Consider the following 19,886-nt stretch of genomic DNA (forward strand, 5'->3'; position numbering starts at 1 on the left):
CCCTAGAGCATGGTCTTTTATGTATCTTAATTCTCTCTAATGCTTTGAATTTTCAATTTCTAAATTAACTAAAATTTTAACATGAAAACTGCTGCTGAATGTATCAGCCATATTTCTACAGAAACATTTCCAGAGTTCATCCTTTGGAAAGAAATAAGGAGTAAAGTGAAGTGCTTGTTGTGTCTGCTTATATTTAGATTCCATCCAAGTATATAATGGTACTTGTTTTGCAGATAAGCATGTCAGGTTGGTTAACAGGCCTGTATAATTTCCGTTGTCAACCTGTCGACTATTCAAATAATCCCAAGACATTAAGGGTGAGTTCATTGTGTCATGAAAGGAGCTTCCTACATTCATTCTGGGAAAAAATATGCTGCCCACTAATCAATGTTTATCAATAATCAGAGAATATTTCAAGCAATTGCAGTAATAAAGAGGCTAAATATATATTACTCATTGGCTTTCAAGAATACATATAATTGTTTGAGAAATTATGAATTATGTAAGCTATTGCGTACTTAAAACTTTCTAAAAAACTATGGTGGGCTGTAGACTTTTTTCTAGTTATTCATTACTATTAAAATTAGCTTTCACATTTGGCTTGTATTACTGCATGAAATTACATCAAATGTCATTCATTTCTGTGTTTATTGTTATACTTCACATTTCCTATCATTTAATCATCACTTAAAAAACAAAAATAAAGTTACATAATTAATGTTTTGATTGTTTTACAAATACATGTCTGCAGACCTGGTATAATCAAAGTCCTCATGCCACTGTACTGTTCCATGCCCTAGTTGGCAAAACAAAATAGTGCAGCCCATTGACAAAATGAAGTAACATGCAGTGATTTGTTCCCAGCATCAATTAAACTACTACAACTGTGTCAGATCAACCATGATGGCTATCGCCTGACATAGTTGCGACATTTCCACCACTGCTAAAAACTAATTACTGCAAGATACTCCACTTACTTTATAGCCTGTGCCAATTTGTTTTGGTTCCTCTAGCAGTGTGCAACAGTACTGTGGTGTGGAGATTTCAGTCTGCACTGGGGCTGTGGATGCATACCTGTAAACAAACAAAAAATCAGTTATTTAAAATAAGGGAAAGACAACCATTTGCCTATAACAGATTGATGCATGGAGCACAGTAACACATGACAGAAAACAATATTTAAACAAGCTTCCAAGCACTAGCTCTTTTCCAGTAATAGTACACACATTCACACACACAACCAAACAGAAAGCCAAACACACACTCCTGTGGCCACGGGAGAGTCGGTTTGAGTGTCTGTGTGGTTGTGTACATGAGAGTGTGTACTATTGCCGGAAAAAGAGCTAGTGCTCAAAAGCTAGTGTGAATGCTGTTTTCTGTTATGTGTTACCGTGCTCCACACATCGATCAACTATGGTAGGTGAGTGGTTGCCTTTATGTTATTTTATGTATTGCTCCATCCAGGAATTTCCATTATTGTTATAAAAATTAATTATGTAACTTTATTTCCTCCTCCTCCCCCCCCCCCCCCCCCCCCCCAAAAAAAAAATGTGATAATTAAAACTTTATGACTATTCCTCATATGTGTATAGAGTTTCACACAACATACATGTTATGTGATTGCTACAAGCATTGCATGCACATTGTCAGAAAGCAGCAAATGGGCAATCTTGCAGTGCATAATGCTTAATGAAAAGCTTTCTGGGGTACAGATGTGGTGCAATATCATCTATAATTTAATAAATGTGTTCATAAAATGTCATTATCACATTAAAATACTTAATCTTTCACTGGGGAAGATAATGAAGCCTCTGTTTCATTTTAGTCATGACAGCTACAATCCCTTTAATGTGCCAGCACATGTGAGTATGTGGAATGTATAGAGTATTATTATGTCAAGTTTAACTGTGAGTTCTCTTACAGGTTATCAGATAATAAACACAGAATGTGGATTTCTTGTAATTTTTAAGTCATATGACAAAAGTTTTACCTATTTTCAATTTTGCAGTAAATGTAAAGCTACAAAATTTCTGAAATTTAAGGAATATTTAATTTTTTCTTTTGTGAGGAACACTGATGTGGAAATGTGAATCTTAGCATATTATCAAACAAGCATTCTGTGTAACTGTTAATGGTAACTGCATGAATGTTTTATTCACTGTGTGTAATCTTAGTTGCTACGGCAGAAATGAGGTAAATTATGTAAACTATTAAATGATGAATGTTTTTTAATGTTAGTATGAAACATCTTGATTTTCCACTGCTGTAATATACTGGCAATTTTTTCCAGAAATTGCGTACTATCAAACATTAAGTTTCATCATTTTATGCAGGGTGACTTTTCATATACACAGGAACATCATTAATAGAAAAATCACATAATTTGCAAATGAAAATATTTTTTTCCCTTCTGACATTTTAGGCGGCAGCCCTTTAATTTGCAGTCATTTAACAAAAAACTGAGAGAAAGTGGATATTTTTCAGAACAATTATCATTGATCTGGGCAGACGTGTTGAGAAATATTCAGTAGAAATGAAGTGAAATTTCATAAACAATGAAATAGTTGAGGCTAAAAATGTCTCCACAGGTAGAGTAAAGGTACAAGAAAGAAGCCCAATGGTACATTTGGAAATACTTAAGATTTTCAGTGAAATAAATTACCAACAATTCAAATAATGATGTGGGAAGATATCAGTGTAGATTGCTTTCATGAGAACGTATTAGGTGATAATGGGAAAGAACTGTTAAGTGTAAAACGAAGAGTGTTAATTAATTATTTACTGGTAATTAGTTTCATGTTCCATGGATTGTTTGTGGGATTAATCATAATGATGTGGAATCAGTCATTCTACATTCACGTTACACATGCACATGTAAATATGGCTACATACTGACCATTTACAATTTTTTTAGTACTGCTGTGAGTTAGTAATTCCTACCCACCACCTTTTACACATAATAGAAATTCAAATTCTTCGGTGGAAGAGGAGAAGTTGTCAAGAAGAAACTTTTTCAGTAAGTTTTCAAATTTAACTTTGCTGTCTGGCAGACATTTTGTATCACTGGATAAGTGGCCAAAATTTTGAACGCAGCATTGTGCCCCTCTTTTTGTGCTACAAATAGCCTTAATGTGGAGTAATGAATAGCATTTTTTCTTCTGATATTCTAATTATTACATAATTGCTCTTTTTGAGCTGCAGTAGATTATTTACAACAACTGATCACATGAGGACAATTAATGTATGTGTGATGGAGGAGAGGTGCTTTGGAGCATAACAAAGGAAGAAAAGGAGTTTGATGTGGAAGAAATAGGTGGTCCAGTAGTGTGATTATTGTTGAAAGAACACTAAATTATATGAGCTGATAAGTCGGCTGGAGCTGATGAGATACCTTCAGAGATAGTAAAATCAGAGTGAAGTGTTGTAACTTAAAGATTCTTGAACCTCAAGTCTAAAATCTGTGAAACATGGGATCTACCCTCAGACTTACAAAAGAATGCTATACTATAGAAGGAATGAGCAGATCAACAGATGAACAGGTAAATGTAAAAACTATTGACATCTCACGTTAGTAAATCACCAAATGGAATAACATACAGGAGGATAGTAAGAAAAATTAAAGACATATATTATGAAGATCATTTTAGCTTTAGGAGAATTAATGATACCAGAGACATAACTGTAGCTTTTTTCATAGCCGTGGAAGAAGAATAAGGGGAAAAAAACAGTGTACCATTATAGTGACCTAGAGAAAGCCGTCAACAATGTAAGATATCTGAAATCACGAATTGTAATAAAGTACAGGAGGAGAGAAACAATCAACCAAAATATCTTCAAAAATAAAGTGGGTGCAATAGATGCAGAATATAAAAATGGACAAGTTCATCTTACAAACAACATAAGGCAGACTCACAGTTAATTTCCTCTAGCATTAAGTTTGTATGTCCAAGAAGTAGTAAAGGAAGCAAAACAAAATTTAAAAAGGGCACTAAAAGTGCAAAATTAACAGAAACAAATTCTTGGATACATATGTGACATAACCCTCCTGTGCAAAATGAAGGAAAATTTAAAAGAATTATTGAATCGTTTGTCTCCACAGCTGAGCAGTTGACATGGCTGACTGCTATGCCCAAGATCTGGGTTCAGTCTGTACTGGCACGAATTTTTCTGTGGCAATGGAATGGGGTCCTCTCAGCCTCATAGTGGCAATTGAGGAGACACTTGAATGAGAAGTAACAGCTCTAAGGTTTGGTAAGCAAACAATGACTGCAAGAGCCATGTGCAAACTCCATGCCCTCCGTACCATATGGTGTTGCAAAGGATCACACAGCAGCAGCTTGGCCTTGTTCAGTGCTCCGGGCCTGATTACAGAACTTACTTTTTATTCAATGAAATCAGCAGACTGTCAGCATAGAATTTGGGTTATGGATAAGGTAAAGCTGTCTTCAACTCAAAGGTTTTTATCCAGCCAGTTATAATGGGATCCACAGTTAAGTGCGAACTCCACGATATGATGCAACTTGGTATTTTTCACATTAAAAGTTATTGCCAGAAGGGGCAGATTAACCATGTCGAGGTTCCTAAGCAATGCATATCTCGAGGTCCCTTTACCATTTTCTAACTCCCTAAAATATATTTTTTTCTACCACAACTCAGTTTTATTCATAATTAAACTGTTTTATGCATTGTAGAGATATACCATCAACCTATTCAATAAAAATTGAAACAAATGAATATATGCATATTTTTACTAAACTGGAATTTAAAGTAACAAAAGTTTAAATATTAACTCTTCTAAATTTTTTAGATGCAAAATCACTTCAAACATCTTGAAAGTTGACATTTTGCAATATGTCATTTTCAGCCTCTATTATCACCAATGAACTTAAACAGTTCCAAGACACTAATGAATGAAGACAGTTTCTGATTGTAAAAAGTTATGTTCACCCATGCTGTTTGTAATCATCAGACTTCCAAACATTTGCAATGCTGTCCTTACATTTGAGAAAATTGATTGTGCGATATTACCAAAAATCAGTTTATATGATTCCTCAGCAGGTACAGTTTTATCTTCTGGCATTCTCTAATTGTAAGATGAAGTACTTGAACTGCACAATCTTGTCTATAAATTCAGGCTCGGTATCCTCAGAATAATGTTCAATAAGTTTTGTACAAGCCTCTGTAATTTAATAAGTGGACTTTGTCAAGAAATCTGTTAGAAATTCAAACAGAGAATTAATTTCCCTAAGCTTCTAGTCACTGTGACAATACTGTACACAGCATATGTAGTACACACAAATAAGTTTCAGTTTTTAACTTCTCCTTTCCTCTGTACACAATGTCTTCTGCAGCTCCATCATTTTGATGCCTTTTCCTTCTTCACACTTTCTCATTTTCATCACTGTGCTGGATATCAGTTTTCTCACTTGCCTTCACCTTATAATCATCAAATAATTCTTGCTATGAAAGTAAAAAATATAAAAGTGATTTTAAAAGGATAACTGCTGTTCCAAGTTCAATAGTTGTTTTTTGTAGAGAGATACCAACAACACTGATTTGATCTAGTATGGCAGCCCAGAAAACAGCCATTAAGGCATCCCCCCCCCCCCCAAAAAAAAAATCCTTTAATAGACATCTGGCCTCATGAATCACTTGTGATGTCTGAGTCTCATCATCAGTACACTGCAAAGCTTTCTGGAAAATGTTTAACCTTTTCACAAAGCCTTAGTCACATTGCCTCCTACACACGACTTGGTGTTGGAGACTCTTTCCAGAACTAATGACAAATAATGGTCATCTTTAACATATTTTTCAAGATGTTTGACCATAACTGTCAGTAATGAGTTGATGCTGCAAAAAAGTTGTACAAAGCTGAAGAATGAGATAGCTCCAAAGCAGCTCTCTCCAGTGTGCACTCCAACCAAATTCAATGAGTGTGCTGAACATGGTAGGTAGTATAAGAGGTGATTTATTTTCATAATATGCACCTGTAGACCACTGTAATATCCAGACATATTTGACACATTATCATAGGATTGGCCTCTCAAATTTCTTATAGCAATGTTACATTTGTTTAAAAAATTTGAAATTGTGGTGGCTAGTTCTTCCCCTTTGTGACTTTCTACAGGAATAAACGTAAGTGACATTTTGTACAAGAATCACACCTTTCTGTACAGCAAGGCCATGCTGATATGCAAAGTATCAGCTCACTACAGAGTTCTTTATACAGTGCAAGGAATGAGGCCAAGATATGCAAATGTAGTTGAGCAAAATGTTCAAATCTGGATCAGCGTCTGTGGCCTGTGCAATTTTCTTATGGTTCAGCGAAAAGACTGAAGCAATTCAGAATCCTGATAATTGATGTGACAACAAGATTCAGCAGAAGTGTCAAAGTCTGTATCAGGGCCAATCGGAATACGTGAAAGTGTGTCTACATTACCATGTTGATCTGTCAGACGATACACAATCTCATGCTGGTATTGAGACAACAACAAAGTCCACCTTTGCAATTTTTCTGCAGTTTGTACAGGAACCGGTTTCATTGGATGGAACAATGACTGCAAAGGCTTGTGATCTGTTACTTAGCAGAATTTTCTACCATAGAAATAGTGGTGAAATTTGGTGACAACATACACAATAGCCAATGACTCTTTTTCAATTTGTGAATATTTACACTGCACTTTGGACAACGCTTTTGATGTGAAAGCAATATGTCTGTCTTTATCACCAGTTCTATGCAAAAGTACTACACAGTTTCTGTAAGAGGAAGCATCAACTTGCAATACAACTGGTTTTGCAGTATCAAAGTGAACTAAGCATCGATCATGGAACAATACATCTTTAAATTTCTGAAAAGCTATGTGGCACTCATTCGTCCAAACAAAGGGGACATTCCTGTGATGGAAGGAATTGGAGCTGCAATTTGTGCAGCATTTGCTATGAACTGAATATAATAGTTCATTTTCCCTAAAACAGTTTGCAATTCTGTGACACTGAGTGGAACTGGCAAGTGTCATATGGCTAACAAATGCGACTGAAGAGGATGCACACCTTGACTGTTTATGACATGACCAAGATACTGCAACTCAGGTTTAAAAAAATCACACTTGTCCAGTCCAGCTTCAGACAACACATTAAAGAAAGCACATAAATTTGCAGTACGTTCTTCAGGTGTACGACCTGCTATGACAATGTCATCCAAATAGTTTGAACAGTTTGGCACTTGTGCAGTCAGCTGTTCCAAATACCATTGAAAAATGGCAGGTGCAGAAGCACTGCTGAAAGGCAAACACAAATATTTAAACAAGTCCAAATGAGCATTCACTACACACACTTTTTGAGATTCTTCATCAAGCAGTATTTGAAGATATGCGTCGCACAAATCAGTTTTTGAAAAATAGCGTCCAGTGCCTAATTTATCCATGAGATCCTCCGGGATAAAGACACTTGAATAAGAGCTTCATTGGAGGCCTCGGGAGCAGTTACACCTGAAGTTTTCTTTAGAAATTTCATCTTACTCGAACTCATAGCTCGCTTCGATATAATCATCTCAGCCTTTCTGTTTCTTTCAGATGCACCAGATTCTCATTTTCTGCTTATGTTTCTGTCTCTTGAGAGTCTGCCAGACATGATGATCTAAAAAGCACTTTGTACTAAGTACATTGAAAGTACAGTAGGGTACTTAAAGTACTCAGTGTCATAGTATAGCTGTGCGATTATCATACGTGGCAGTTTTTTTTTTTTTTTTTTTTTTTTTTTTTTTTTTTTTTTTTTTTTTTATTCTGTCATGTATGACAGCAGCCAAATAAATATACCCAGAAATGTATTTGTATACTGACTTACAATAGGATGGGGTTCCTTTAGTATGTATGGCTGAAATTTGTTCAACCCGACCTTCAGAGATAAAAGACTTGTTCACTTGTACCAGTTCCATAACTTGAAAGAAGAGTGAAGTGTCACTTGGTAGGATTGGTTTCAGAGAGCTGGCATTATTGGCCAAGACAATTCTCCTGCCTGTATTGACTCTCCCACAGAGGAATGCTGCATTTGCTCATTGTTGCATCGAAGTGTCAGTTCAGAAAAACTTTGCATACCAAGTGGGCTGTGAATATGGTGTAAAGAAAAGTAAGTGTATTTTCCGTTTAGCATGCATCTTTCTGTAATATGGCGATCAGATTCCTCTTTAAGTATATAATTTAATAATTTATTTTACAATTTTTTTTTAGTCTGTATGAAAAACTTTAAAATAAAACAGTCTCCTTCGAGTTCCATGTGTTACTGCTATCCAGTGCACATGCGCCGATTCATGGTAGGTATATCCTGTATAAATCATGCAATGTAACAGGCCTACCAGAACCAGTCTGCAGTTCCAGACTTGTGCATCTTGTAATGAGGCTTAACTGTTATAGTGTTGCCAGATGACCCTGGATAAATAGTACTACATTCATACGGATGTAGGAATGGACAATTAAGTAGCTAAAATTTTAACAGCTTCAAAACATTTTTTGCAAGGCCATCAGCAGTTTCTGATGCCTAAGCCCACCACTTGACTTCCATTACCTCTAAAACTAGAGAAATCCACTGGCTCTCTACTCATAATAAAATCTAATTAAAAAATACACAACCATCAAATCTTTTCTCCATGACCAAAATATGATAAATTTTTTGCACTCACCATACTGTAGGCTGTAGGTTCAGATGTTGCTCTTAGAAGACGATGTCAGTGATGTGACACGAGTGTTAGATGACCCTATGATGGTCACACGTGGGCAGTGAAATTGGATATCAGGATGACAGTAGAGTTGCCTCTCATGCGAAACAATAGATGTCTGGCATTTCTGATAGCGCAAAGAGCGGGGACGAGTGTGGAATCACTCAAATACCACTATCAGTGACATCTCTGGCTGCAACTGTGATGACTGCATGGTGGCACATTTGACAATACTGTGGAGATGGCCATGACCTCCCCCCACCAATGGGGTTGCTCTCTGCTCTGGTGGTGGCTCACTCGTGAGTCAGTGCAGGCTGTTCTGCCTCATGGTTGAACAGCAGATCCTGTACTGCATTCCAGGATGTCACTCCAGGTGTCACAGGCTCATGGTGGAGGCTGTGATAATGAGACAAGAATGGCTGAGTACTTATATGCTCCAGACTATGTTCATTTAGGGCTTAAGGCACATGCTCTAAACATTTCTGTAGTGGCAAGTGATGAAAGGCTCCGTCCTTCTGCTAGCATATTGCAGTGTCAGCTGTTGCTGTATCGCTCCCAGCTGGCTCTGCTTCACAATGCCTGTTGGCCATGTTTTGCTTTGCAACAGGTAACCTGCTTGTGGCTGGCTCTGTTGCAACTTGCTTCAACTCTGGTGCACTTTTTGATCAAATACAATATGTAAAGAATGGGTCAAACCCTGTTGGAAGAACAGAACCCAGAGTTCAGTGAAAAAGTATTGGAGAGGAAGACAACACCACTAAGAAACCTAAGGTATTACCAAGTATTAGAAAGAAGAAAATATTAACAATGGTTAAAGAAACATCATAATATGTGTAATCTAACAAGACATCAAGGAAAGAGCTAAAGCAGGAAATCTGAGGCACTGAAATAGCGACATAAAATCTTCAAACAAGGAGTCAGGTATAACAGGGAAATGAACACATTGATAAACAGTCAATGTAATGCTTTGGGTTGCAGGAAAAAAATATATATATATGTGAATAACAGAAGTAGTCTACATTGGCTTTTAAGAATCGAAACTGGACTGACCTGTTCCATGTGCTGTGATATATTCACAAACTGGAACACAAGATTGCCAAATAAATAAATAAAAAAAGCAACTTAAAAAGATAATCGTTACTGTAATAGAATCTGCAATACATTGTCGGAGAAATACCAAGCATTCAATATGAGGAACTATACAAGCAATGAGCTGACTAAAAAAAATATGAACTGCCAGTTATTTAAAAAGAAGGAAAGTAATCATTAATAAAATAGCTGAATTTATTGTTCAGTATAGTTTTAGAATAAAAAGAAGTTTCGCAAGAGTTAGGACCCTACAACACCTATGTTGATATACAACATAGAAGATCCAAGTATTGCTGAAAAACTGACAATAAGACTGATATTACAATTTTACAAACTCTTTGTGAGAACACTCACAGTATAGTTAGGATAAAAATTTGGGTTGTGTCAAACGAGTGAAGACACAGACTTTAGAATGGACTCCAGGACAGTAGAGTACATCCATATTCCGGCATACTTATCCAGAAAGTTATAGATTACAACAGTGGAGTGTGCAGGGCACTCTGAAATTACTTCCACACAGTAGTACTTTTGGCAGTAATAACAATGATGAAAGTGATAGGAAAGAATGTGCAATTCATTAACTTTACACAGAGATTAGGAAAAACAACATAAAATGAAGCATATATTAGGACATCAAATTGGTAAAAATCAACTGGAATATTAGCTGGTAGGATGTAATAGATGCAAAATTATTTACATTGGTGATAAAAGATATATTTAAAAACAGATACTGAGAAGCAAAATGAGATAGGATATCAGGTAAGAATATATAGCTCATTGATGAAATAATCACATTAGTTCAGAGTAAGACAGAAATTAAAGATGCATTCCATTAATTATGCCTGGAAGCAATGAAATTAAGTATATAAATGAATATACCAAAAATTAAATTAATATGAAATATGAAGCCAAAAGCAGGCACAACATGTGGGAAAATTACGAGTACGTTTTCCAAGAAGTGAACATACAAGATCAGTCAAAGACTGTAAATAACTGTACTAATATGTGTAGCATTGGATGTACATTATATGATCAAAAGTATCTGGACACCTGGCTGAAAATGACTTACAAGTTTGTGGCGGCCTCCATCAGTAATGCTGGAATTCAATATTGTGTTGACCCACTCTCAGCCTTGATGACAGCTTCCACTCTTACAGCCATACTTTCAACCAGGTGCTGGAAAGTTTCTTGGGGAGTGGCAGACCATTCTTCATGGAGTGCTGCACTGAGGAGAGGTATCAATTTTGGTCAGTGAGGCCTGGCATGAAGTCAGCGTTCCAAGACATCCCAAAGGTGTTCTGTAGGATTCAGGTCAGGACACTGTGCCTGCCAATCCATTACAGGGATGTTATTGTCATGTAACCACTTCACCACAGGCCATGCATTATGAACAGGTGCTCGATCATGTTGAAAGGTGCAATCACAATCCCCGAATTGCTCTTCAACAGTGGGAAGCAAGAAGGTGCTTAAAACATCAATGTAGGCCTGTACTGTGAAATGCCACACAAAACTACAAGAGGTTCAAGCCCTCCATGAAAAACATGACCACACCATAACACCACAGCCACCAAATTTTACTCTTGGCACTACACACGCTTGCAGATGACATTCACCAGGCATTCGCTATACCCACACCCTGCCATTGGATCACCACATTGTGTACTGTGGTTCATAACTCCACACAACATTTTTCCACTGTTCAATCATCCAATGTTTACACTCCTTACACCAAGCGAGGCACCATTTGGCATTTTCTGGCATGATGTGTGGCTTATAAGCAGCCGCTCAACCATTAAAACCAAGTTTTCTCACCTCCTGCCTAACTGTCATAGTACTTGCCATAGATCCCGATGCAGTTTGGAGTTCATGTGTGATCATCTGGGTAGATGTCTGCCTATTACAGATTATGACCGTCTTCAACTGTCAGCGGTCTCTGTCAGTCAACAGACGAGGTCGGCCTGTACACTTTTGCGCTGTATGTGTCCCATCACGTTTCCACTTCACTATCACTTCGGAAAGAGTGGACCTAGGGATGTTTAGGAGTGTGGAATCTCGCTTACAGATGTATGACACAAGTGATACCCAATCACCTGACCACATTTGAAGCCCGTGAGTTCCGCAGAGTGCCCCAGTCTGCCGTCTCACGATGTCTAATGACTACTGAGGTCGCTGATGTGGAGTACCTGGCAGTAGGTGGCAGCACATTGCACCTAATATGAAAAACGTATGTTTTTGGGGATGTCTGGATACTTTTGATCACATAGTGTATATGATAAGTTGCAAAGTGGTTGGGGTCCTGAAAAAAAAAAGAATCCACATTTAACTAAACCACACTAAGCAACTACAGAAAGAAAGAGTCTCTGTATAATGCTCAGAAACTGCAAATGCAATTAATGTATAAGAAACATAACAAAAATTAGGTCATAGTTAGACAACTATTTACTTTAACAGATTGTGGCCAGATGTATTGTGCAAAACACCAAGCAAGTTGGGCACATAAAATGAGGAGAGCTGGACAGCTGTTGCTAGCTTTCAACAATGATCACAGAAAAACTATCTGCAGGTTTGAACTGGAATGCACAATACATAAACATGCAGCAAATATGAGAAAATCCTATATCTGTAGCTTAGAGACCATACAGAAAATAAGAAGAAAATGATGAAATATGTTGCTGAATGTCTGACACGCATAATTCTTGGTAACTGTGAAATGGTGCAAATTATTGAAATGAGACTGCTTTGAAGTTCAGCAGCTTGAAATTATGTTGGATGTGTAGGAAAAAAACTTAATAATTCTGATTCATCTGTGATTATTGTCTTCATGGAATGCTTGTATGATAACGATTCAGGAAAGAAACTATTTCTTTGCAGAGCGGGTTTGAATTAATGCATTTTAGCTCTTACTTTTTCCTCCATTGTTATGTTATTTAGTTCACGTGAACAGCTCATAGTGGCTGTAGGAATGGTCTGTTGAAATGAGTGGAACACTAATCTGTTATCTTGGATTAAATTAATCTCATAAATAAACCAAAGAGTAGAATATTTTCAGTATGAGTTACAAATTATTTATGAAAGCAGTAATTGATCAATAAACAGTTATTTTATTTATAACATTTTTGAAGTTTGTGTTGCCACAATTATTTAGAGCCAGTATGGTTGATTACATAAGGCAGACATGCATAATTAGCCAGCACTGATGTTTTTGCTGTTGAGTTGGTGTAAAATGGATGAAACCACCAGTTTCAACAGACCATGAGATCAATTGCTACTGTGATTCTATGTTCCAAGAACTCCATATTGCTGTCATTTGTGCATATAGTTTGATAAATAAAGCATAATTCCTTTACCATTGGAACCTTGGCTTTTTGTTAGTTGCAAATGTTCCAATATGTTAGCATTTCATATTCTATAATTGATATGCAATTCATGGCTTATTTGTCATGTTACTAACATTGCATTAAAAAAAAAAAAAGATTTAATGTAACTCAATATGTTGTATAAAACACAGTATAATGTAGTATAAAACATAGTTCATAAGAATCAAATCAGTACAAAAGGTCCCTTGAAATGTTTGGCACTTGTAAGACAGTCTTTTGTATTTGAAAACTTACCATAATATGAATTTACTTGCAGATGGTCCATGCATGTTGGTGGTATTATTTCTCCAAGTTCACAGAATTTTTTGATACAGTAAGTGTCTTAATTATTTTCCATTGTGTAATTTTCAGTCTTACATTTAAACAACAATATTTCTTGACTTTGTAATGTTACTTGAATAATAAATTTTAAATAACTTGATTTGTCTTTTTTCTTTCAGTTCTTTTTTGTGCTTCGGAAAAAGAACAGTCATGTGTCAACACTGCATGTAATTCACCATGGAGTAATGCCTATGAGTGTTTGGTTTGGAGTTAAATTTACACCAGGTAAATAAGCATGAGAAAATGAAATGCAATAAAACCCTGGTGTATGTGCTTCTGTTATCTGCATTTTCACTGTTTTATTATTCACGTGTAAAGTGTGTGCTGAGTATATAACACATGCCTCATTAGTTGCCAATTAGTCAAAAAATAATACTGTATGCAAAATGAATTTTCATTCTGCAGCAGAATGCCCACTAATTTGAAACTTCCTGGTAGATTAAAACAAGGGAGCCAAATAAGAACTCAGACCTGGGACATACAGCTTTCACTGGAATGTGCTCTACGAACTGAGCTATCCAATTACAAGTCATGACCCAGTCTCCCTGTTTCACTTCCACCAGTAACTCTTCTCCTACCTACCAAACAATACAAAAATTTTCCTGCATAGGAGATGATGTGCTGGTGGAAGTAAAGCTGTGAGGGTGTGTCATGAGTCATGTTTGAAAATATAATGTAGTATAACAGATAAAAAATCTACTCACCAAGGGGTGGCAGGAGAACACACATATAAAGACATTAAAATTTGCATAGCCAGTGGCTCCTTCTGTGGTATAAGGTTTGAAAGGGAAGGAAGATGGCTGAAAGAAAAGTGCTGGTGAGGCTTAGGAAATAAGGAAAGTTTGAAAAAGTCAGCCAGAACTGCGGTCAGGGGAGACTTACAGGACAGGATGCGAAGGAAACCATCCTCATCTTGTCCAATAAGCCTCCCCTGACCTGGGCAACTTTTTCAAATACTTCCTAAACCATAGTTGTCCCTTTCCTTCACCCATCTTCCTTCCCCTGCAATCCTTCTGCCAGAAGAAGGAGCCACTCACTCCGAACACTTGCAAGTTTCAGTACATTTATATGTGTGTTCTCTTGCCACCACTTAGTGAGTAGATTTTTTTATCTACCCTTTTACATTATATTTCCAAAAATAAGTCGTATTTGGACAGATTAGTCAGCAGAACATTTGGCCATGAAAGGTAAAGGTCCCAGGTTCAAGTCTCAGTCTGGCACAGGGTTTTAATCTGCCAGGAAGTTTCAAATTAGTGCGTGTTCCACTGCAGAATGACAATTAATTCTGGAAAAAAGTCCCCCAGTCTGTGGCTAAGCCAAGTTTCTGCAATATACTTTCTTACAAGACTGCAAGGTCTGCAATGTATGCAGGAGAACTTCCTTGAAGTGTGGAAGGTAGGAGATAAAGTACTGGTGGAAGTAAAGCTGTGAGGTCAGGTCATGAGTCATACTTGGATAGTTCTGTTGATAGATCACTTGCCCATAGAAAACAAAGGACCCAGGTTCAAGTTCTGATCCAGCACACATTTTTAATTTGCCATTAAGTTTCAGTTATACTGTATATTTGTACAATTTTATGAGCTTGTTTATCATTGTCATCAAATCATTGCTATGTGGCTTTCATGTACATGCGAGAGGGTCTGTTTTCAAAATTACACGAGAAAGAATAGCATGTGAATGTTTTGATGTCAAGGAATGTATGGCAGTCATTTTAAAAAATGGTTACATGTTTTGAATCACTGTGAGTAAGGTGAGCATAGAGAGTCCGCGTGCTATGGGACTTATGGAATCTACAGTGAGAACTTTTAGTGACAATGCCGAATAAATTGAAAAAAGCTCAATGTCCAATCTACTTCACTGAAATGAGAGTGACTAAATTTCACTAAGAACAAATGGTAACAAAGATAAGTCAATAGATTCTTCCCAGCAACTGCTGGTGATGCCTCTTTTTGGAGTTGTAATTCAAGCTGTAGCTAAGAAGTAGGTTTCTTCATTTCAGGCAAAAGTTTGGCTTCCATAATATGAAACTAATGAGTTAGCAAGTCCAAGAGAATAACTTGGAACCAAATAGATTAAAGTAAGATTGAAATACATTGTGACAGAAAGGATACACATCTGAATGAAACAGGTTCAATTTTTGCTCTGGAAATGAATGCCTTGCCATACATATACCCATTTCTAAACTAAAGCCTTTTTAAGACCGCTAATGATCAATGCACTTGTGTTTTCATAGAAAACGCTTCAGGTGGTTGTAAATTAAAACCTCATTTGGTCTATCATTCAGAAGATTTGAGAGTACTGAAGAGATTTAATAGAAACAGGTTGCATGTCCAGTAAAGGTAAAAAATTGGCATGATATCTTTAATTTCCATTAAATCATTTAATAATGAACTACAAATGAGTTGAAGAAATGTTCTGATAAATAAATAATTCCTTTCAAAATTCTCCTCCTTGTTGATAATATTTACAGCCATCAACCTTCCATTATTGTCTTCTTAGACCAGACGTATACCACAACCCATAGATCAGGGTACTATTGTCACAATGTTGGAATTTTTCTAAGCTTGCTGTAGCATTTGGTTCAGCTGGTGAGTGTACCATCAGGACACATTGGTGATAGTTTGACGTTAGGATGGTAACTAGTACAATTAAATTATTTCACTCTAAAATTTGTGATGGGTATGCACAGAAACACATTGGCTGTTGCTTAATCATATCCAAATTATAAACTGGTCAGTGAAATTACCAGTGAAACTGAAGAGGTATTGCATGGTGCCTCAAATGGTTTTCATTTATTTTACTGAAGAGAATGTGTGTGAGTTTCTGAACTCTAATTGTGAGAAACTGAACTATGAGGACCTTATGGCTATCAGCAAGTGTAATAAGAAGGTAGAAATTGAATTCAAGGTAGTTTAATCTGACAATAAAGGAAATGGTAAAATCCTTCCAAATGGAGATGCTGCTATGGCAGTCTTTGAAGACAATTCTTCTCAGATGAAGAGAAGCAGTACAGTGAAGAGACAGTTAGAACATATTCCAAAATACTAAAAAGACTTGTATGACTAGATGATTAAGAAAATATAGTCAGCAATCAGGACTTTTTTCTCCCAAACTGTTTGACTGTTCAATCAAAACCTCAAATATCCACTTCAGCTGTAAATGTTATGTATTCTGAAAACTATCACAGAAATCATCTGACGTAGATAATCCAGCAGCAATTTCAGTTGTGAAAATGTAATTTTTTTTTTGAGAATCAGTAAGATTGCTCTCCTGTACACAGCCAGCAGTTTTCTTTTAATTTCATCTCTGAAATATTGTAACTTTCTTTTTTTAATAAAATTGGTAACCAAAAGATAATATTGACCAAAATCTGCACAAAGTTATTGTAAAACACCTAACCCTATATTTAATTTACAAATTACCCATATTAACTCTTTGTATGTGAAGCACACCTTACCAGTATTTTGACTTGCACTTCATAAATTTTGGAGTATACCAAATGATAGTGACACGTTTTATTGTTTATGTTTCAATTCTAGGAGGCCACAGCACTTTCTTTGGACTGGTTAACACATTTGTTCACATTATTATGTATACTTATTACTTGTTGGCTGCAATGGGCCCACAATATCAAAAATACCTTTGGTGGAAAAAATACCTCACTGCCTTCCAAATGGTAAGTTAAAACTGGTTTACAATGCTTATTCTCTCAATAAGGAAAGTTTTCTTATACCAGCTATAATTATTTCCTGTTTTTGTATTTTGATGATTTTCATTTTTCTATGGGTGAAGAACCATTCTCTCTTTCCTAATTTTATTGTCTAATGTTAAGTACCACCATCTTTCATAAACACATCAGTTATGAGATTCTTGACCAAGAACTTGAAACAAAGCCAGTGGTTAGGAGATGCCAATTCAGTGAATAACAATAAAAGCTACATAATCTCTACAATACAAAAATCAACAGACACAGTAAAAGCAAATAAAATGAGGAAACTGTTTTACATTCTGAGAATAAAGCTATTATCTGTAAACACGTAAAGGCATAATTGTTAAGATGTTGGACAAGGCTTACAAACAGCCTCATTTAATCTTTCAATTCCAGTGCTGAAGTTGCCTAAACAGAGGCTGACCGTGCAACTTTCCAAGCACATCTAAAAGTAATATGATAATTGGAAATCTGCATCATGCTAATTAAATGTTATTATAGTATTACATTAACATGTGAAATTTAGATTTTATATACCATATATTTTTGTTTGAGTGAAACTGTTCATTTTCATAAAAGATCCCATTTTCTTCATGGAGCCATCTAAAATCTTTAAATAAAGTATATTTTTTATACAAGAAAGAGTTGTCAAGAAGGAACATCACTGGTTTGCTTTTAGAGTGGACTTTGCTAGCCATTGGGCATATTTAAATCATTGAGAAAGTCATGAAAATATCTGTGATAGTATAACTCTCCCCTTTCAAACCAAAGTCAGGTTTAATGAAGAGCACGTACAGTCAGTTATTGTTTGGTAACTTAGTTACAGATATTATTAGTCGTTTTGAAAACAGTGCATTGTTTATAACAAATTTATTTAAAGAATATATCCACTGTGGAACTGCAGTTAACTTGTCTAACTATTTAAAATGCCTGGATGGAATGTAACAATATTACGAAAAGGAAAGTCACTACTCATCTTTTGGCCATTAAGGCCATCAACAATACACACACACACAGACACACACGCACACACACACACACACACACACACACGCATGCACACTCACGACTTTATGTGTGTGTGTGTGTGTGTGTGTGTGTGTGTGTGTGTGTGTACTGGTCACAAAGGCCTTAATGGCCGAAAGTTTTGTTTGTGACAGTCTTTTTGTTGTGTCTATCTGCGACTCAACATCTTTGCCATATGGTGAGTAGCAACTTTCCTTTTCATAATATTGTTGTTTAAAAATGCCTAGAAGATAATTATTATTAACACAGCATGTTGTACTTATGACAAAGCTATATGGGTTAAGAACTTCCTTGCTGATGTAAGTCTCTCAAAATATGATTCTAAAAGACACCAGTCAGTGGAAACTGTCAGCATACACTAACTTATTGATGTGTTTATCCCTGCGATTTGCAGTATTGTGAAGTGGCCAGTTGTTGAATGTAACTGTCTTACAAGCTCTAGTGCACATGTGAGTGTGTGTGTGTGTGTGTGTGTGTGTGTGTGTGCGTGCATGTGTAAGTTTTGCTTTTCCCCCATTTCAAAATAACAGTTACCTTCACTTTGTATTTTGTTATCTCAAAACAGAATGATATTTAGCTCTAATTTTGTTTTACTGTTACCAGATACACCAGTAGCTTTTTCCCTAGAGGACTTTTGAGTTGCTTAGAAAGTTAAGATGTCTTTTGTCATCTTGTTACTTTGTTATGTATAAATAATTGAAGCCGCAAAACAAATATTTATGTTTGCAGGTACAGTTTGTAGCAATAATGGTACATGCCTTCCAGCTATTGTTCATAGACTGCAACTATCCCAAGGCATTTGTGTGGTGGATTGGAATGCATGCTGTCATGTTCTATTTCCTGTTTTCGAATTTTTATAATCAAGCTTACAAGAGCAAATCACGAAGAGAAGAGAAATCTGATCCACAGGTAGGAAAAAAACTCTAATAAGGAAAAATAATAGTAACACTAAATCTGGAACAAAAACCATAGAAAACTTTAGAATGTCTGCAGCATGGTCAGCACATACAGCCCTATAATATAAGGGGCAGTCAAATGAAAACTAGATAGATAGAAAAAAGTAAGTACACTGTTTATTACTTCAAAAGTAATCACTATAATTGTTTGTACATTTATCCCACTGTGAGACAAGACAGTCATTGCCTTCATGGAAAAATGTTTGTGATTGCCTATGGAGCCGTGATTGTACCCAGATGTGCACCTCTTCATCCAAAGCAAATTGATGGCCATAAACGTTTTCCTTCAGGGCTCTAGAAATATGGAACTCTCTTGGCAAGAGAATGGGACTGTATTGAGGATGTGTTAGGGCTGTCCAGCAAACCTGAATTGTAGTCAATACAACGTTACCAACTGAGGTTAATTAATTAATTTATTTATTTATCCATCTGTGGACATTTAAAAATATATGGATGTTGTCAGTTGCATACATTCATATATTTATACAGTTTGTTGTTACATGTAGTTAAACATTGTGACATATAAGTTATTTACAGTCATTTTTGCTCCTTATCAAAATATTGTGAAACAAAAGCTATTTACAATCATTTTGTACTAAGGAATTCACTTATAGTCTAAAAGCAGTGTTCCTGCAAAAACAATTTAAGATTTTTCCTAAAGTAGTACACATTATCTGCTTCTTTTATTTTCTTTAGCA

The 19,886-nt window shown here is 36.1% G+C and overlaps 1 protein-coding gene across 1 annotated transcript in view; it reads left to right on the forward strand.

The window, feature by feature from the left end:
- Positions 1-19,159, forward strand: part of LOC124556204 (elongation of very long chain fatty acids protein AAEL008004) — a 312,294-nt gene extending 293,135 nt beyond the window's left edge. The window contains exons 7-11 of the mRNA XM_047130194.1: positions 234-317; positions 13,433-13,489; positions 13,617-13,722; positions 17,037-17,173; positions 18,962-19,159. Coding sequence (XP_046986150.1) covers positions 234-317; positions 13,433-13,489; positions 13,617-13,722; positions 17,037-17,173; positions 18,962-19,159 — 582 coding nt within the window. The remainder of the gene's footprint in view (positions 1-233; positions 318-13,432; positions 13,490-13,616; positions 13,723-17,036; positions 17,174-18,961) is intronic.
- Positions 19,160-19,886: the final 727 nt, after the last annotated feature.

Source organism: Schistocerca americana, chromosome X (assembly GCF_021461395.2).
Source record: "Schistocerca americana isolate TAMUIC-IGC-003095 chromosome X, iqSchAmer2.1, whole genome shotgun sequence".
Classification (NCBI taxonomy): domain Eukaryota; kingdom Metazoa; phylum Arthropoda; class Insecta; order Orthoptera; family Acrididae; genus Schistocerca; species Schistocerca americana.